Genomic DNA, 21,925 nt, shown 5'->3' on the forward strand with positions numbered 1-21,925 from the left:
AAATTCTATTTGTTAAAAATTTTTTTAAATTTGGATTTTTACACTAATCAGCAAAATACCTCTGCTTTGCAAACTAGATTCGATATTTTTTATATATGCATTTGTCTATATCTGCAGTTATGATGTACTCAAAAAGATTGTTTTTGTCTGTATCTGCAGTCTTTCATGTTGCTGTGTGGGTGAATCTGAGAAAAAATATAGCCAATATTTATGCAGTGATGCTTTGATGCTAATTCTTTGGCTGAGTAAGTGTTGCCAGGGTAATGTTTTACTCTTTTCATTGTAGTCAGTGAAGTATGCGCTCTTGAATTTAGCGTTTTAAGTTGTGCTATAGTCTCAGTTTTATATGGGCATGATAATTATTGTTATACTTTAAAATCCTGGTGCTTAGCTAGGTAGCATAGCTGTATGCAGGGAAGCAAGATCGTAGGTATCAGGAAACCTTTTCTTCCCTGGACCACTCCTTGGTCACTGCTGCAGCATCAGGGACTAGTAGCAGCATAGCAAAGGAAACTGGGCTTGTGGGAATGCCCAGCTGTCTTGCTCGCTTTCCTCAAGTCTCCTGGCGTACACACACTTTAAGCACCTTTGTCATTATTTTCAACTGATTTTCAACATCCATTTCTGTTCATTTTCATATAAAAGATGTAGCTCTTCCAACATATTCTGTTAGGAAATTTGGTCTGATTTATGCTTCTGGCAGCTGAAGGGAATATTACATGTGGAGAAAATAAACTACTTAAAGAAAGTTCCCAAAGCTTATTGTTTTCTTGGAGCATTTTATATTTGGGCTTTCAGTCAGTGCGGTGTTGAGTTATAAACCAGTGTCAAAAATGACAGTTGAAAAAGTTTTAAAAAGCTTTTGTGAATAAACATCCTGTTTTAATACATAAAGACACACAGTCCTCAGTCTGCTGGACTTCACCTGCAAAGTTTCATAATTTAAATTAAAATTGGTTTAGTGCTTTCCTTTACAATTAGATTTTTTTTTTTTTAATGTGTTCTTCTTAATAATCCTTTTCATGAAAGCTTTTGTGGAAAGACTGGGTAATCTCCCTCTCCTAGCTAGCCAAGTTATCAAATGTCGAAATCTACATTTGAGCTATAGTCAATGGAGAGGAATAACCAGTTTTATGTGCATTTCATCCTAAAATAGATCCTGACATAGGTCAGATGAATTTTGTTTCTGTTTTGATGGTGTAGGTTTTTTGGGTTTGTTTTTTTTTAACTCCTTAGACTCTGTGGATGAACACATTATTTCCCTGCCCTAGTGTAATATAAGAGATTAAACTATATCTGAGGGCTAATGCAAATAATCTTTCGTTTTCAATCACATAGATATAATATACTACTTTTCAGATTCTTTCAGGAGATAGTAAAAAAACCGCTTCTGTTTTGCCTCTTCCTCACTCACAGCTTCTTTATTATTTTCAGTGCCTCCACCTCCTCTCCACTGATATCCTCCACCTTTGGGCTGTCTTTCCAAGGTGTAGTTTCATTGCCTGCATCCGCCACCGCTCATGGCTTTTTCCAATGACATTAATATGAGGCTGAACTGATTTCTGACATCTGGCTGTTGCCCGAAGGGTTATGAACAGCTGAGAAAAAGGCCAAAGTCTTGTTAATTTGTCTTTCCTGCTGCTTGGCAGCATCATAAGCAGCCTCAGTTCCTGAAACTGTGTGTAAATCATGAATGTATCACTGCACTGCTGTATATTTGTTTGGTATTTGGACGTCTTCTGGTATCTTAAAGGATTGGGGGGGTGTGTCTTTAAATGCAAAGAAAAATACTGCTGCTGAAGTCTGTGACTTAGGCTTCTATACTCACCAGGAAAAGCAAATAAAACAAAAACAGCGAAGTGCATCCAACCAATGTGCATGTATCCCAAGCATACATTGTTTATACACACATGAAACATTCCCTTCTGCCTTCTTTCAGAGAAGAAAAATTCTCAGAGCTGTACTTGCACAGTGCCTAGCAAACATGGTGGCAAGTTATACTATAAATTACTTTAAATAATAATTGCTGTAAGACAGCAGGAATGCATGTGATGCCCCTGACCTATTCAGGACCTGCAGAATGTTGTACAGTGAGACAGGGAGGGAGAGAGCCAGATTGCTTGGAAGCTAGCCCAACAGAGTAGCATTAATCACCCAGGAATTAACAGTATCATATGCCTGTCCTGCTTGTAACTTCAAGAGCAAGCTGTATTTTTTCAGCAATGTCTTCACTAGAAGGATAAACATTTAGAACAAACCGCCAAACTAAGAACAGTTCTACCAAAACACTTCGCAGCCTGCAGATATCTATGTATCTGTACATGTTTTTCTCTGAGGGGACAGACTATGAGAAAAATCAGTGTGCAACAGTGTTAGCCATATTTACTGGGCTTGTAGAATGAGGTTATAGTTATAAAAGTGGTACTTAACTTGTATAAAAATAGAAAATAGACTATGAAACTCTTTTCATGGGGTCTAGGATTTATACTGCTAATCTCAGCAGACCTATTGTTGCTGGAATTAGAATTGGCAGAGCTTTAATCAAAAAAACTCCTTCCTCTTGCATCATCAGGCAAGAGAGAGAGTGTTTTTATGTACTTTTTATTTTCCTCTTTAACTTTCTGCAAATTTATAGTTTTAAAAACATAGATTTTTCTATTCACCAAGGAAAGAGCAGAAATAAATTCTCTTAATCACTATGTAGCCAAATGCCACAGGGGAAATCACCATAATTGAAAAGCAGCACTTTCTTTGTTGTGGATACCTTTCCAAAATGTATTTAAATCAAAGGTGGGGAGAGGGAAGAAAGTATATGATCTTTAAAATCCTTTTCATATAGTATTTTCTCAGATAATGTTCAAAAATGTCTATTAGTAGAAATTGCCAATGATGTGTTGATATCTAAGATTGAAGCTTGTTGTTTGAGAGGCTGGTAAGTGTACATTTCAAAGCTATACCAAGACAACTTTTAGTTATACACTCAGTTTGTGCAAGGTTATTATATTTTACTGTGTATTCACATTCTTCATACTTAAAATTTAATGAACCATCCAAGAAGTGTTAAATGTGGCCTTTCCTACATCCCCAACCCTGAGCTGTGTTGCAGTCTGGGGTGAAGGATGCAGCAGAGTCAAAGTCAACCTCACTCTCGGTTTGTCCCTGTGGTGGCTGAAGCACTTTTCTCCACTAACTCACTTTAGGTTTGTGCAGGTCTCTTGACACAGCTGCGCTGAACACAGCAGTGTGGTGGGAGTATGGTCAGTCCTTCATGACTGGCCTCCCTGGCCGCAGGGGATGGACTGTGTCAAGTCATTTCTTTTTCATCCTGCACCATGGGACTGAGTTCAGGGAAGACATCATCCCTTTTCCTTTATAAGAGGAGTAAAACAGTAGTTTTCCACTTCACTGTCTGAAGAGAGAACTTCTCCTCATTGCCTCATATGCCTTCTCTTATTTTTCCTAGGAGTCGCCATTGGTCTACATTTAAAGTATGGCATATTGGGGATTCATAAACCAACATAGCATAGACAGTACAAGCTCGCATGTGACAAAGCAGGCAATAACTTGCAGAGGGGGTACAGTAGGAAGTTCCCAGACAGATTTAGGAAACTTTAAATTAATACAAGTTGTATAGTTATACTGTTACGGCTCATTTTTGACTATGAAGGATATGAAGGATAAACCATTACTGAAGCTTAGCTATCTATGATTACAATTTCCAGATAGACTTATCCTGAAGACTGTTTTTGAAGGACCAGTTTGCAGTTGGTCAAAATAGTTCAGTCTATATTCTGATGATTTGACTTGGTGAGGATATTTCAACTGATTAGGCACAGCATAAATTCTTTTATCTATATGTATGTACAGTTAAATGATAAACGTGTGTTAAGTGCCTTTAAAGAGTACCCTGTCTAACTTGTACTTTCCTAAGTAAATACACAAGCCAGAAATAGTAGAACACAAATCTCTTCTTTTAAGATGCAATTAGCTTGCCCTCAATGTTGATGTTTGAGAATTTATAGCGGTGGGAATTTTTTTTATGGTTTTCCCATCATAAGAACACTTACCTAGTCATGAAGCCAGATAACATGGTGCTTAAATCAAAACTACAAGCACTGATTGGCTTCTTCAGGGAAAAGACATTCACCTCTTACCTAGTGGGAATGCTTAGTTGCAAAATTCCTCAAGACTGTCTTTCAAGCTTTTCATGGTTATTACACACATTCATGCTGTGAGATTTATTTTTAGCTGTTTTGTTACTGGAAAATTACCAAAAAAAAAGAGCTTAATTTAACCTTTATGCTATATTCTCCCTGAAAATATATACATAATAAATGATGTACAAACACTGTTGTGAACCTGAACCCTATCTGTCTGCAGCCTAAAGTACCCTAATAAGGACATCAAAAATGAGCACTGAGGAGACTGACATAATCACAAGCCTGAATGAAGGCTTCTGTGCTTTATCACTTATCATCGTACCTTCTCCTTGCACATGTTAATCGAGAGTTGAGGTATACCCTTCTGGGCCTCTCTAATGTACGTGGGGGGGTTGTACCGGTTGCTCCTTTTTGTTTGCTCACACTCATGCAGAATAGCCATGTCCCAGAGTCCCCCATAGCCCAGGCAGAGCAGGAGTGCAAGAAGGTGCTGCATTCTGCACTCACCCAAGGGCACGTTTTCTTCTGCCTCATCCTGCTTCCAGGAGATCAGAGGGCAAATTGTCCCTCTGTTTGCAGGAAACTTGACGTGCTGGCACATGAATTCAGGGAAAAGAGGGAAATATTTATTACTACAAAATAAAACCGTGATTCACTGTCCTATTTTTTTTTCCTATGTAGAAATCTGAGGATTGGAACAGGAACAGATTTTGAATAGGCTTCACCTGACTTTTGTGGGGCAATCAAAGTTGTATGCTGTTGTTGAAAACAATTTAGGCACGCTTTTGGCTTTGCTGTCTGCTGTAGTCATACAGTAAGAATGAGAGTACAGGAAGCAAAATTTTCAAATTAGAGCAAGTATGATTCACTGTATTTTGAATGTCTTTTCAGAATTTTGGCTTTATTTTGCCTTTGACAAAGCTCTGGTAGTCCCTGTGATCCATGTCCTGTTTTTGAGATTTCTCTCTCCCACAAGATCCATGAGGTTTCTGAAACCTGTATAGGCTCTTCAGGTGTGCTCAAGCTCTGTCTAACCTGGATCTGTCAGAGCTCTGATCTCCTGGAACCATGCGCACAGTTTAGCATCGGTCTTAACACACCTTCCTAAACTACGTTTATCTTATTGCAGGGCAGTTTGCAGACACGTGTGAACTGCCGTATCTGCCTTCCCCACAGCCTGAGCTTCAGTGACAAGAGAGATTATTACTGTAGGCTGGGGACAGGTCTGGCAGCTGGGTGATTAGAGGAACAGGATTTCAGGGAATGCAGGCAAACACTGTAGGTGTATTTGGTTGGTGGTTTATGTTTTTCTTTTATTTTTCTGTTTAATTTTCTTTATCTTTCCTTCTCTCTTTCTCTCTTTCTCTCTTTATCTTTCTCTCTTTTCTCTCTTTTCCCTCTTGTCTTTCTTGTCTTTCTGTCTTTTTCTCTCTTTCCAATACTACTCATTGATAAAATGACTTGGAACTGGACCTGGAACGTAAATATCAGACTCTTCGTGCTTCATTAGACAGAGCAAAACAGTGGTCAGCATGATTTCCACAGACCTAGTTTGAAAACCAATTAGCATAACGTTCCAACATGTTCATGTATTTTCATATTTTTACATGATATCAAGTGAGCATGTCCTTTGTTTTCTACACTTGTAATAAAAAAAAATCTTGTCATTTGAAAAGACTTTATACAAAGGAAATTCTGACGATTAGGCAAGGAAATACTTTTCATTTTTGACTAAGAACTATTCAGACAGTTCCTTTCTAAACTCTTTTTATTAACTACATTTTTAATGATGGAATATATGCCTGAATTATTTCTGCGCCTCGGTACAACACAGGGGCATGATCTTGAGATATTTTAATGGCTATATGAACTCAAACTCTGCTCCTGTGATCACTGTTCCAAATCTTTATTTGCTATAATAAATGTCTCCTAAGTTCAATACATTTAAATCAATATTTTATAGTGTAAATGTAAGAGCTTATTTTAACTATGGTGATTTTCTGCATTCACATCTTGAAAGATTTTTAAAATTATTAATCAAAGAATAATTAGACAGTTCTGTCACTGTGATACAGGTAAACAAGTAAATATGAATCTCATTATCTCTTTAAAATGCTCACTTAATGATGTATTACCTTACCTTGTATCATCATGTAACAGTACTGTGGGAAGATTACAATACAGACTGCAAGGTCTGTCTTTCTACATAGAAAGTTTGAAGGGCTAGATCTTGCAAATTTTTACATGTAGATCTAACTCTGCAGTGGTAACAAGTTCCCTGTAGCTCAGTGGGAATACTCCCATGTACAAAGTCAAGTGCGTACAGGTCAATGTACATACCAGAGAGCTACTGTTGATATAGATGGTTGTAGAGGGTGTTTTTTGTTACTTTTTTAAACTTTTTTTCTGCAGGCTATCATCATCAAGCATATAATAATTATTGATTTATGAATAGTGTGTGTACATATATATATGTGGATGGATACAGGGGTGTGTGTGTGTGTATATGTATGATATATATCAAATCTTAGAATCATAGAATAGTTTGGGTTGGAAGGGACCTTTAAAGGTCATCTAGTCCAACCCCCCCTGCAATGAGCAGGGACATCTTCAACTAGATCAGGTTGCTCAGAGCCCCGTCCAACCTGACCTTGAACGTTTCCAGGGATGGGGCATCCACCACCTCTCTGGGGAACCTGTGCCAGTGTTTCACCACCCTCAGCGTAAAAAATTTCTTCCTTATATCTAGTCTGAATCTACCCTCTTTTAGTTTAAAGCCATTCCCCCTTGTCCTGTTGCTACAGGCCCTGCTAAAAAGTCTGTCCCCGTCTTTCTTATAAGCCCCCTTTAAGTATTGAAAGACCGCAATAAGGTCTCCCCGGAGCCTTCTCTTCTCCAGGCTAAATGTCCTTAGATACTTCTTTGTATATATTGCATCTTATATATGCAAAATTATTATATATTTATATGTACACACACATGCACAGACACACCAATTCTGGTCATACAAATGAGACTCCTTTTGATTTGCTTAACTTCAGAGTATGGACACTTTCAACTCTGTTGAGTTAAAAGTACTAAGTTGATAATTTAGGACCATTCATTCACTTCCCACATTTACAATGTCATTACATGTAACTGAATAGTTAACCGAATGAGAAAGTATAATTAAAGAACAAGGGTCATATATTAAATTATTTTTTTTAGATGGAGGAAGAAAAATAAATTATGTATATTTTGGTTCAACAGTAAAAGATCACTTTCTGCACAGAACCAGCTGACAGCTTCAGATAAGAGGCCCCTCACAAAGACAACTTTGATATACTAAGGGCAGCTGATAGTAAGATGAGGCAATATAAAGAATTAGATTTAGTGAAAAGGTTATTGTTGATGGGTTTGCTGGATTTTTTGGAAAAAAAAAACCTAACATTGTTTTCTAGTACAAATGTTAATAGAAATTACAGTGACTTTTTTTTTTGTTTAATTTAGATGCTATATTAAGAAGTCAAAATAATTTTTCAGGGATAACTATACATTCCCATGGAAGAAACAGTGGTGGCATTTCACAGATTTTACTGAGAACTTGCTGAGTTCCAGTGTTAGGGACAAACTCTGGTTTTGCTGTATACCCGGAAGTGTGTTTTACTGAGATTTAAGCATTAATTATAGTTATATTACTTTTTCAATTTGAGATACCAATGCTAATATGTAATTTCCAGAAGAGCAGAGTTTCAATGCATCAACCTGCTGCGCTCATTTTCCAAAATAAATACCAACTTCTTTAGTCAGTTAAGTCCTCCACTTGAGTAGTCAGGAGAGATTCAAATGTACCCTTTACATTTTTTGTCCTCCCTAGTTATGAGTCTGTTACACTGAAGGAGCGTCCTCCTCAACAGATCTAAGTGTGGCACGCTCTGCCTTCCAACTTCTTTTCCACCCAAAAGTCTTCCTTGCAAGCGGGCTGTGAGTCTGAGCCACCTGCTGGCATTCAGCTTTCCCGGTGAGTCTCAAACTATTGGGCTCTAACGTGTCCCAGAGGCTGCAGTCAACCCTTACCCAAAAGCATGCTGCATATGACTGGCGAGTTTGGTCTTCACTGGGCCTGCAAGACTTGTCTTCATTGCTGCATTGCTTTCTAAGCCAGCCTTTGCAGACAGTTTTAAGACTTAAAGCCTGCCAGTGGGTCTCTGAGGGGACTGCAGAAGAGGAATGACATGTCGTTTAGTCGTAATGGTGTTGGCAATGAGGTGAGACCTGAAATCACTTGTTGGTTGTCAGAGACTTAATTTATCCAGAGCAAGCCCCAAGAGCTTCAAACTTCTCCATCACTTGAAACTTCAGGCAAGTGCAGAGCTGTTACTAGAACTATTGTCAGGATTAAAATTCTGTCCAGATTGTCTAGGGATAGACTGGGTAAGGTGATAAATCTTCACATCCTTCATCCTTTGTTCCCTTCTATTGTAGGAGCTCTCTGTCTTTCTCAATTTATAAGTACCAAATCTAACATAATGAAAACCATATGTGCTGTGACACCAAATAACATTTAGTATTGAAAAAAGAATCATAGCATAACTTAGGTTGGAAGTGATCTCTGGAGGTCATCTAGTCCATGCATGGCTGACTTTATAACTAGATCAAGTGTCCCAGGGTCCTGTCCAGTCAAGTTTTGAAATGGTCTTCCATAAGAGAGAGCATGTTGGTGGGATAATTGTTACAGGTAGGTGTTCAGTATGCAGTCTGTGAATTTTAAATATACCTTTGAGATTATTAAAGTACCCTTTGCCAACATCTGGATATCACACTTCTATTTCTCTTTAGAACAGGCAATATGAATGGCACCTGAGAATATATTTTGTTACTGTGAATTCACATGACGACTTCTCAAAGTTAGTAGAATAGACTCATACTATCAAAGATATCACATATATCTGCTCTATCTATGGTGTAAAGTACCATGATATGCCGTGATGACCTTATGGTCTTCAGTTTTAACAGGGGATATTTGTTTTGTAGCATTACTTCTAGTCCAGCCCACACTTAAAAAAACACCAAAAAACCCAAACCAATGGATTCTGCATTAGTGTACATTTCTGTACACGTATGTATCAGTAAAATATAGATTAAACTGATTTCAACTTGAGTTAAAGGTACTGGTTGTTGAAGTAATCATGTGAGATGCGTGGGATATTACATGGAACAGGCTTCACTTCAGGATAGGCTTAGCTGGAGCCACTTTCCTAGTCTGAGTGCAGAGAATAGGCAGTGAATTTCACTATGAAATATAAACTTCTTGAAATACTGTACCTATGTATTGTAGAGATGTTCTTTTTGGTTTTGTCTTGTTTTTTTCTCCAACGACTAAAGTAACAAATAGAATACTCTCTGCAGGAATGGCTTTAGAAAGTAGGTAACGGGTCTATTCCTTCTGGGCTTTTTACAACTGTTTTTTTACGACTGTTCAGATGGATCGCTAAGCATGACCTCAGTTAGCTCCCCCACAGAGAGATGACACATAAGGGAAGAAAAGGTTCTTTGCTGACATTGCCTAGTTTCACTAATTAATGTGAGTAAATAAAATTTTCAATAGACTAAACCACCTAAATAGCACTTTGGACTGTGGTGGTGATGTAAGACTGGTCACCACAAAATTCTTGTCAAGAAACACCAAACATTGCTCTGAGGGAGAATTTTTTATTTCTGAGAGCAGGATTATCATTCTTTTTCTACTAAGTAGGTTCCACCTGTCAGATACCTACATTATAGAAGTCAAAGAATTGGGGAAGTTTCTGCACTGGTTTCTTCAGTCTATCAACAAATTAGATTTATTCAGTGAATATCTTTGAATTTGTCAGCAGCTTTGGATACCACTGATTACAAAACCTGACTTTCTTTTTTATTCCATGTCCATGGCCTTGAAATTAGTGCTGTACTGCTCACATCATAACTGAAGGCAGGAGTTCCTGCTTTACCAGAGCTTTGGCTGGGGACTTGCTAAGAAGGTTTGGATTATGACGATGTTGGTATTTCGGAAAATATGTCTTGTTTCCTGTGACCTGAACAGCAAGATCACTTGAAAGCCTGGTGTAACTAGCCAGTTAAAAAAATGCAGTTGCTACATGATGTAAGCTCAGGAATATTGATGTTAGACCATGAATTTTCACCTATTTCTCATAGGTTAATTTACAGAATTAGCTAAAACTTTGTTTGATTTTAGTGCTTCCACAGAAGCTTGACATTGTAGTCTCATATCCTTCGTCACTATTTCCACCTAGTTGTGAAATGCAGGCCAGTTTGGTCCATATGTGGGCCATTTTTCGTGATTATTGTCTGCTGCGGTCTTGGAAACTCCAGGAGGTGTAACTTGGCTGTATATGTACCTAGAGTGCTTTTCGTAGGTGATGCATTTTCTGAAAATGTTTTCAGATGTGCCACAGCCTCATGCAAGGCTTTTCTATGTGGAAACCCAAAAGAGAGAGGAGAAGGAGCCTGGAAACATTTCTGGGTCCATCATTTAGGATACAGCTTGAGAATCTGTCCCCGTGCATGTGATTCACAGCAAATAGTAGCTGAAGTGCTCATCCCAAGCAAGAATATATGCATTTTCTAGAGCTTCATTTTCAGAATTTTCTCTCCCTGTTGACCCTATTTTCTCCTCTAATAAATTTTAATGCTTATGCATTTTCTCAAGGAGGAGGACCAAACTGTAATAGAAAGTTTCATGAATATTAATTCTAATAGGTTATAGTTACTAGGGTACAGAGTACTAAGTAGATGCTATAATATTAGATGCATTCCTGAATGGAATAAATATTTTATCAACATGCATGAGATGGGAATTGCTGCATTACTTACACTGCATAACTCATTCATGGATTTTGTATCTCAAATGATTGCCGGTAAAATCTTCATGACAATATGATGTATTTGCCTTAACGTGCATAGTTTGAAGACAAACAATTTTAGAATTAATGCACAAATAATATTAGATGCATTCCTGAATGGAATAAATATTTTATCAACATGCATGAGATGGGAATTGCTGCATTACTTACACTGCATAACTCATTCATGGATTTTGTATCTCAAATGATTGTCGGTAAAATCTTCATGACAATATGATGTATTTGCCTTAACGTGCATAGTTTGAAGACAAACAATTTTAGAATTAATGCACAAATTTTATACTTTTTATTGAATATTTTTCTTTCATTTCTCTTCTCTTACACTTGACATTTTAGGTACTATGAGTCCAGTTGGATAGGAAATTACCATGGCTATAAGGAAATAGCCTTATAGCCTTGAAAGATAAGGGATCACTCATTTCCAATTATGTAACGTTTCCCATAGTAGGCCTGAAGACTCAAAATACTGGACCTTAAACCTATCAGCTGCTAGAATTGAACACTGTTCATTTTATACCTTTCATCAATAAACCTTTAATCACAGTTTTACAAGAGGAAAGAAGGAGGAAAACTGTTTACAAGATAATTTGAAAAATCAGGCGAAAGTTACTCAGAAATTATTGCTGTTAACAGTGATGGACAGCAAAGATGAAGTAGTTAACAGAGCTCAGATGCAGCAGTCAAAAGTGTACAGTAGATCTACTTTTTCACACAAAAGTGCAAAATTATCAGAAAACATCATATATGAGATGTACGTAAATTAAAAAATGTGCAAAAATGTGTAAACTATTTACACATTAATCCAGGTGCATTTGTTTCAACCCTTTTTTAGTAGTTGTATATGTGTAAACATTGAGATTGAATTTAATAAGCATTAAAACATTATTAAATAAAGGTGTGTGAGACAAATAATGAATGGATAAAGTTTATAATGTGCATGTTTTCTTGTGCTGAGATATTGTTTATTTAAAACAGTGTGATGCTGACATAATGTGGGCTGTGTTTTCCTTACAAAATTCTGGAGCAACAGTGGTGTTAAAGATCTATCTAAACATGATACATGAACTGACCATGACGTTGCTTTGTATGGAAATGTTCTTTTCAAAAGTAGCTACTTTGTATGAAGTGAAAACTCATTTAAAAAAAAAAAAACTTATAAAAATGTTTTCAAATATTCAAGGGTGTAAATCTAAAGGGAAATCTGACACAAGCAAGTAAAAAACTTGCCAGCATACTAAGAGAGTTTTGCTTAAAATTCAAGATTTACTTTTTGTTACCACTAATAGCATAATTCTCCTTTAAAACATTAAAAGTTTAAAACTATTTCAAATATTAAAAAGCTGTTACAAATCACAATGTGAAGTTCATTGGCAATATGTGGTTTGTAGATAGATGAACATGGATACATGCCTGTGGCTGGGGGGTAAATACATGCCTGTGGCTGTTATTAAATATATTGATAATGTGCACATCTTTGTCTCCTGCAAAAGTAAGTCATGGTATACAGTCAGGCTTAACTTCCTCATAAATTGTAATAGTAAAGTCATTATAAAACACATCTTGCAATATGTTGTATTTTGCAAATGTTATATTGTGCTATTAAAAATACTTGAATCAAAAAATAATATCTTTTTGTAAGTTCTGAATACCAGGTTTACTGAATTGAGTTGGTAAATAGTCACAGAAATAAAGTTTAGGTCAATATTTACTTTGAGAGATGATGAAGCTCAACTATAATTAGCATGAACATTGTATGTATTGTTACATATTCTCTCAACAATGGAAAGAAATTGTTTAGAGGTTTAGTCTAGAACTGTTTGTTGTTGTTTTTTTTAAATGGCAGTCAGGATAGATTGAACCAGAAGTTTAAAAAGTAGTTTTAGAACTTTTTGAAAATTTCTGCCGTTAATTTCCTCTGAAGTAAATATTGAGATCTGAAGAAATGTCATCTGGTCAGATTGCCTACTAGTCGGGGTCTTTCTAAAGAAGAATATTATATTTTGGGCTCTGCAAAAATAAATAAAAAAGTCATGAAAAAGGAGGAAAAATAGCATTCAATGCTAAAATATATTCTTCAGCTGATAGCTGAAGGGACTTCCAGATTTTTAACTGCACATAGCTTTTTTCCTACTATTTTTCCACTCTTATGATTGTTTGGTGCAACAGAGAAGTCTGAGACAGCATGAAAATTATATCAATTTAGTAGGTATATTCTACCTAATAATTTAATAGGTTTACTTCTTTTGATGTCTTTCCATAAGATGTTTTAATCTGGGGGAGAAGATCCTACTTTCTTCAAACCTCGCAAACAGGTGAACCTCTTGCTTCATGTAGAGACCTCAGATTAAAGTTAGCCATGGAGCTATGATTATTTCTCCATAGTTATCTGACTGTTTGACAGTGCTTCAGAGTTCACTGCTGTGAACGCAGTACAGAACACCAAAGTTACTTACTATTTGGTTGTTCTCACCACCTCATAAGCCAGGAGATGTAACAATACTTTCAATTTTTTTGTGTGAATTTCAGTTGAGCCACATTTTTGTTCTCTTAGATCAGCTTGCTTGAATGATAATAACATTAATCTTGTTAGCATGGTGTAATTTAAATATGCTGTAGGACTGTACAAAATTCTGTTCCATTCAGTGGAATCTCTGTTGCCCCCTTTTTCAGATGACGGTTGCTGCTGGTACGAGCATTGAGAATAACATTCAAAGGACCATATCCTGCCCTAATGTATGTTCAAAATATCTTGGATTTTTGCGTAATTTAAATGCGAAGCCTCCTTATGTGAATTTGATATTTTGTTGCCCACAGAAGCTTGTGCATCTCGAGATTACTTCACATTATATATTTCAGGGTCAATGAATATTGTACTACAAGTGAGGTCTCAGCTTATCAAAATTACCAAATTACTGTCATTTTTTTCTATATGGTTTGATGGTGCAGCTAAATAGAGACAATGATAATATATTCACAGTTCCTTCTGCGTTTACCTTGCTTCCCAGCTCAATCCTCCTGTCAGTTGAAATCAGTAGAACAGCAATAGGCAAAATGAGGAAAGCAATGAGAGGCTATATTTGTTCTACTTAATCTTGTTCTAAATTGGATTTTGATATAAAGATGTGTAATACTAAATTTGGAAGGAAGGTAATTTCGTTTTTCTTGCTTAAACAAATATATCCCATGACTTAAAATAGAAGAAGGGAGGAGTTACTATTGCTCATGAAAGGTGGAATAAGAAATCTATTTTGTTAACAAAAGAAGCAAATTATTCACTTGTAGTATAATAGGTCATTTATCTTTTTTTACTAAAACTATTCAGATAATGGAAAGTCATTGGGCCAAAATTGAACTCTTGTACATTAATGGGGAAACATTAATGAGAATTTGGGATGTACCACTGAGAAAAGACTGTGGCTCTGCATTATATAGAAGCTATTTTTTATCATGTAATGTGTTTAATAATTTATTTTTCAGCTAAAGATTATCATGTTTATAGGGGAACTGGCAGAAGGCATTCTGGATAAACATTTCCATCACCTTAAGTTCTTTTAAGATATAACAAATAATCAAAGTACAAGCACAATATAGTTAAAATAACTAACAGCTAAGAGAAAAAATACTGTGATTTAATATTGGCAGGAAGTTAGTTCATCCTCCCTATGTGGTAAAAAAATTCAACGTCTTAAAACAATCTTTTTTCTGGGAAGTTTGTGGACTTAAGGGAACATAGAGAAATTCTTCACACTGCATTCTTAGAAGATACTGCATCTGACTAATGGAATCATTATGGATTTCTGAATACATTCCTGGAATGGACCAATATTATAAATTCTTGACTATGATTTGTACTGTTTGATTCCAGTTTCAGATTTGCTTCTATGCAGAGGAAAAAAGCTTCCTCAATACATAATGTATGATTAATCTCCAATCTCTTCTGGATTTTCAACATGACTTTAACTTCTCCAAGGCAATTTTAGCATTTCAGTCTGCAAATAGTACCATTTTTAATGGAAGATAGTAATATGAAAGATAATAATATGACAGAATTGACAAGCATGGAAAAATGCAGGATTTCAGATTTAGTTACAGAAGTCTGTACCATTACTTCAAAATTGTTTGGGGTCTTTTAGTTTGTTTTCTTTGTTTTGAGAAGTACATTAAGACAGGCTCTAAATAGATGCTTTCTTAAAAGAATGAAATAAACCAACAATTCAGAGGTTACCTTTTATTCTTTGGGTTATATCTGTTACCACTAAAATCAGTAAGCAATTCACTAACTGCAATTGAACAAGAATATCCTTGTTCTTGCCTTTAGAGATCACAAGAGCTGTCATTGTAAACTGCAGTTCTTAATTATCCCCCATTTTTAATTTTGTTCCTCCTCTTTGGACTTCTGTGAGGATTTTTTTTTGCAAAAAGAAATATATCAACCTCCTCAAGAAAGGTGATAAAATTTAGAATTCATTAAATGCTCTTCTAACTCCATCTCCTGATTTTCCTGTCTGAATGTTAATGTTGAATTTAATGTTGTTGCCTCTGCTCTAGTGACAGTGGAGGCTGGAGTCAGTCTCACCTCTTGGCTCTCTGAAGGTATCAGTCTTTCTCCATTGACTAGAAAAAGGGCCTAAAAGGCCATCTTGGCTTAGATACCTTGCTTATAGGTGATTAAAATTAAGTAATACAAACCCTGTTTTCCCAATTTAAGATTATGTTTAGGACAAGAATTACCTCACCAAACAGTAGCCTCCTAAAAGCCTGGTGTTCAATTAAGCTATGATGCAGCCGTTTTCAATGAAGAAAACAAGGTATTCCATTTGAAGGATCATCCCCTCTTAAGATAGCTTGGATGGATTGTCACTGAGGGGTCTTTTTCTCGTAACTTAAGTGGTAGGTTAGGCAAATAGCTTAGTGTAGACATTAAAGACCATTCTCAAAGCTGAAACTTGGAAAAAAATGTAATTCCTGTGCAGATAACGGTGCAAAATCTTGCAATTCAGTTGAAAGACTAGGCTTTAACATTTCCCTCTGAAATCTCTCCATGAACTAAAAAGAATTCTTAAATGGTCTTTAAAAAAAAAGTTAGTTCCCATTCTAGATTTCACTTTTAGTGTAAATGCACTAAAAATAAAAACTTTCATGTTTAAAACTACTGTTTATTTCCTTCCCGGGGGAAAATAACACAGTTCAGTCACAAAAGGGTGTGAAACAAGCTCTTGCCATTATTATTTACTTATACCCAAAGTCATTGTCAAGCTGTCATGAGGCCTAATTTTAGATTCTCACTTTATAAATAGATGCAAACAACCACATTCTTAACTCTGAAGACTCTTAACAAGGAGTTACAGTATTTGTTCTGTTTCAGACTTCCAAGTAATTCTCAGTGAAGGTTTATCTCATGCAGATGATTTTTTATACTTGAATTCCTCAAATTTCTTTTCAGTTTTATCAGATTTTTGAATTTATAATTAATAATGACCAAAAGTCCTGTTACATACAAAGAATCCTGTTCAGATACAGAATACAATTCCTACCAACATCTACATGTCATCCTTCAGCAAGAGCGAAGAATGGAAATCTGCACTCACCCAGCATCTTGCAGGGAGAATAGGAAGGGAAGGCAGTTCTGCTTTACAAGTACTTCTCTTGGCACAAGATCTTCCTGGGGCACTGTAACAATTGCAAAAGCAGATCCAGCTTCACTTTAGAGAAATACTGTAACTGAAAAGAGTCATCCAAAACTTGATGAATAATTGCAGTGTTTTATTCATTCCTAAATCCTCTAGTTTCCTGATGATTGGAAACTGTTTATGTAGCTGTTCATTACGGAATAAAACCCAGCTCCTTAGACTTTTTCACAAGTACACTTTTGTATTATGACTGATTGTTCTTATGCTAATTAGAAAAAAATTGCTAAAGGAACAACTTAGTGCACTTTGTAATATATGAGAGAGAAAATTAATTAAATCATTTATTTTATTCCATTGAATTCCAAACCTGCAATTACCTGTGTGAACCATAGTTTTAATAACTGGCATTAAGACTGTCGAATCGACAGCTGAAACTGTTTGAATGCATGGTAACTTTTCAATTATTGGGCTACATTATTCTGAAATGTTTTCTGGTTTCTTGTAATTACTGTGAATTGCACAACTTTGTATTTCTGCCTTTTGTAAAAGGGATAGCTGTGGAGGATGCTCTCAGAAGCATAAAATTTTCAGTCAGTATATATTGCACTGGTTCAGCATTTTAATTACATGGCATTAATTATACAGTCATAATTAATTATAAAACTCAGTTATTTAGTAAAAAAAAGGCACAATACATTTGATTTGCTTTTCTGGCTCTAAGTCTCAGACCTAGAATATATTTCTAGAAGTACTCATCTAGAAGCAGAGTTTGAGATGCTAAAACTGTACAGAAGACAGAACAGATTGTTCATGAGACATATATGCTAAAATATTAAAAAAGGCTTTAAGCCTGGGTAACATCTCTTAATGTTATTAATAACAAATGTAAGCAGGTTTTTAAATATAAGGGGTGTATAGTATATAATTTTGCTTAATAGAAATACACCGCAAAGCTTGCAATAAAACTGAAACTCAAGAAGAAACTGCAATATATTCTAAATTGAGAACTCAGATATTATGATGATTTTCAAGGTACAATTTTGTGGGCAGTTTCCCACAAATGAAAAAATCCAATTTGCATGCTGTTGCTCTGTGAAGGTTACACCTCCACAGTCTTCATTATAGGCCTCAATTTACCTTTATTCCCACATAAACTTTCTGTTTTCTATTTCTCATTATTATAAATTGTTTACACGACAGAAGCTGAGTGAAGAAATTGATATTATAAACAGTAGTAGTATGCTATTGCAGTTTATTCCCTTCTCTTACGTATTGTTTAGCGGGATAATAAGAGGCACTTAACCGCTAGGTCTGCTGTCTTCCATGCAAGATATCCCAAACATTGACTGTATCCATATATGTATTATTTTTATAGATTAGTCTTTAAACAACCACTACAATTGCTGTATACTTTGAAAACACTGTTTCTTGAAAAGAAGTCATTTCTGTAGATGTACTCTTAAAGTATACATGCGTTCTAATATGCCTGGATGGCCATTACTGATGGATATAGAGTCATTTAGAACAGTCTGTCGTGCTTTGATATCTCAATGCCATTACTTGATGGCTGGAAACAGTGCAAGCTAATGGTCAGAACAAAAGACAGGACACTTTGTATGCAGATCCAGTTGCTGTCATTGCATGACCTTGAGCTTCTGCAAAATAGCAGTATCAATACTCCTTTTTTTTACAGCTCTTTAAGGTCCACAGTAGAAATGTAAACAGCAAAATACAAAAGAAAATGGTGGCAGGTATTAAACATGCTGTGTTTTCTTCATTCGAAACAGCAGAACTTGAGTCTGTGTTTTTTTAAAACAAAATTGCTCTATATAATAAATGAAAACATACTTCACTGCATATAACTGCAAAGAAAACTAGTTATTTAATTTTAATCAAGTGCAAAACCAATGCATTTTGTTATTGCACCATCAGCTATTCCACTGCTGGAAAAGCCATAATTGTTCTGTCTAAAGGGATACATACCTTCAGGAATTCTTCATAGAGCTAGTCACAAGTTTTAGAGTAATTACTTTGAAAATGCAGGGGTTTTTAAATTCCAGCATGTATGATTCAGGCTGTTTTGTTTGCGTAGATGGTTTTATTAATTGCATAGCTTAATGTGTGTAAATTTTTAACATCAATGTTTTTGATTATCTTATGGCTTTAGACAAGATATAGAGTATATATACAGACATTTTCTACAGTAGTTCTGTAGGAAAACAGCGATTTGCTTATATTTTATCAAATTCGGCTGTTATGCAGCATCTTTTAAAACTGCTGGTTTTCATTCATCAGCAATCTTAATTTTTTACACTATTTCAAAAGGTGTTTTGGGAGGGTTACAGTAAGGGGGGGAGAGAAGTAGAAAGCTTTGGTAATATACGGATACCTTAAAATATCAGTGTATTTATTTTTCTCCCAAATATGAATGAAAATGTACTTCCTATGCTTTCCGGATAATTTTTTTTTCTATCAAAGATTAAATCCTTCTTGTTTTCCTGAGTTGGTTCATTTGAATAACCTGAGCATGTTTTTTTTCCTTAAGTTTAAAGCCAAATGTCTTTATTCTCAGGTAAGCTGAAGCAGAAATAATTTTTTCTATCCTGGGAACATTTCTGAGACTGAGGGGAAAAAATAATCCAGAACTACTACTCATAGGAACAAAAAGTCAGAAGCCTAAACATAATTACAAACCTCCAACCTTTCTCAGGTTGCTATGAAAGCTACCTGAGCTTTCAGCTCAACTCCTTCAGCTCTTTTTCAACCTTCATAGGATTCAGGGATTTACCAAATAGTGACCTACCTCTTGAAGCTACAAACCCATTTTATGTGATCACCTGACACTTTCAAGTGTCAGACCTTCTTGGCACATAGATGTCTTATTTTTGCCCATGGAAGAAACAAAATTGTAGGGAGGTTTCCTTTCTCAAGCTTTTACCCAAACTCCATAGTTCAAAGTCTTTAGGAGTTACTTGATTAACAAATAAACTTGCAAACAGAAAAGCAATTTCAGTTCGTTCTCATTGCCAGTGACTGTGCAGCCCTATATTTTGAGTGTGACACTAATCCTTTGGCCCTCATCTCCCATTTCCCTGCCACAGCAAATCTCACTGTGCAGCTCAACATTTCTGCCTCTGCTCCAGACCTCGTGACAGGCAATTAGCTGGCAGATCTGCCGCCTGGCCAGCTGTGCCAAGTGTGTTAAATCCTAAGCTAGAAAGAGATAGCAGCAATGCGCTGCAACTGGGGAGATGTACCACTGGCAAATGTACGTTTTAGCAACAGCGTGGTGTCCTGGTCCTCAAGTATGTGGCTGCACACTCATGGTAATGCTGTTACATGCAGAGCGTCGGTGTCCCGGCATAGCTTTGCAAGCACTCCAACACTTTTCCATGGCATTTGGACTGACACAGGCCCAACGTGTTGATTCCACTCATTTGAGAGATTGAAAATTGCAAAATGGAAATCAGGAATTAGAACTTGTAGCAGTGTTAGCAAGGGATTTGCAAGGAACAATGCTCAGATGATATCTAGGTTGTTCCACACCCTTTCAATTTTAATTGTTATATATGCACTGGGAATGGACACAGTACCATATGGTTAGCTCTGTTTTCAGCTACAGCATGCCAATTTATAGGTGCTTATCTGTTGCATCCTGGGAGAGGAAACAACTTTAAAATCAGTACATCAATATCGTGATGAAGAGTATTATTTGAAAAAATCTTGCCTGGGTTCACAGAAACTAGATGTTACTGGACAGCTTTACTGAGCAGATCCACTGGAGTGGATCTGGAAATACCCAGGACCCTTAAGCTAGGCATTCCTCTCTGTGGCCCACTGAGAGGTTTAATTGTTGTTGTGGGCTGACCTTGGCCAGCAGCCAGAAACCCACCCAGCTGCTTCCTCACTCTCCCTCTTCAACAGGACAGGGGGAGAAAATAGGATGAGAAAGCTCATAGGTCGAGATAAAGATGGGGAGATCACATACCGGTTACCACATGGGCAAAACAGACTTGACTTGGGGAAAATTAGTTTAACTTATTGCCAATTAAAATAGATTCGGATGGTGAGAAACAAAGACAAAAAATTAAAATAACACCTCCCACATACCCCCACACTTTTTCCCAGGCTCAACTTCACCCCTTCACTCCCAACTCCTCCATCCCCCCCCTACCGAGTGGCACAGGAGGATGGGGAAGGGGAGTTGGCGTCAGTCCATAACAGCTCCTCTCCGCTGCTCCTTCTTCCTCACACTTTCCTCTGCTGTGGCGTGGGGTCCTCCATGGCCTGCAGTGTGGATGTCTGCTCCGGTGCCTGGAGCACCTCCTCCTCCTCTTCCTTCTCTAACCTTGGTGTCCACACTGTGGTTTCTCACTCCCTTTTTCGTTCCCTCCTCCTTTCCCTGTGTGGCTTTTTTTTGCCCTTAAACACATTTTTCCAGAGGCGACACCGTCTTGTCTAAGGGGCTCAGCCGTGCCCTGTGGGGGGTCAGTTGGAGCCGGCTGGAACCGGCTGTGACCAGCACGGGGCAGCCCCGGCCTCTCCTCACAGAGGCCTCTGCAGCCCCCGCTGCCAGCACCTGGGCACCCGCTGCCCATGTCCATCTAGTAACTGAGATGAACATGTCCAGCTTTGAGACTCCGCTATGAGCCACCATCTGCAAGAGCAAATGAAGAAAAGTTCATCACCAGAGGCTTTCTCCCTCTTCAGCTCATGTCACATCTCAAACCAGCTTCCATGTGCTTTCAAGAAAGGAGCTGAAAAGAACAGAAGCACTGACCTAGCATTTTCTGTTTTCTTCTAGACTTCCCCACTGTTTTTCTCTTTTTTGGGTTTTTTTTGTTTTGTTTGTTTGTTTGTTTTGTTTTCCCCCCTGCTTCTGAGACACATCTTAAGTAAGGAGGCTTTCAAGCCACAGAAGGAAGATCTAGATTTGGAAAGAACTGTGCTTTGCCTGACTTTTAAAGGAAATCTATGCATATAAAGATGTCCTTTGGGGAGAAGAGCAGATTTTCATTGGTTTGGTAACATTTTGCCTCTGTATTATTACTGAGAAAAATCTTAGTCCTATCACCAGAAAATAGATGGGAGGAAGTCATTCCATGACAGAGATGTAATGCATAGGAAGAAATTTCTAGATAACAGTGATGCTCGTAGATACTTTCAGTTACTACTCTTCTGGAATTTGCATTTGTCTTGGAAAACAGATACAGAAGAACCACCAGCTGTTAAT

At 36.9% G+C, this 21,925-nt stretch overlaps 1 protein-coding gene across 1 annotated transcript in view; it reads left to right on the forward strand.

Annotated features, from left to right (window-relative positions):
• Positions 1-21,925, forward strand: part of PPFIA2 (PTPRF interacting protein alpha 2) — a 374,120-nt gene that overhangs the window by 175,047 nt on the left and 177,148 nt on the right. The window contains exon 3 of the mRNA XM_009284918.2: positions 13,733-13,795. Coding sequence (XP_009283193.1) covers positions 13,733-13,795 — 63 coding nt within the window. The remainder of the gene's footprint in view (positions 1-13,732; positions 13,796-21,925) is intronic.

The sequence above is a fragment of the Aptenodytes forsteri genome, unplaced genomic scaffold, assembly GCF_000699145.1.
Source record: "Aptenodytes forsteri isolate BGI_AS27 unplaced genomic scaffold, ASM69914v1 Scaffold71, whole genome shotgun sequence".
NCBI classification, from domain to species: Eukaryota; Metazoa; Chordata; class Aves; order Sphenisciformes; family Spheniscidae; genus Aptenodytes; species Aptenodytes forsteri.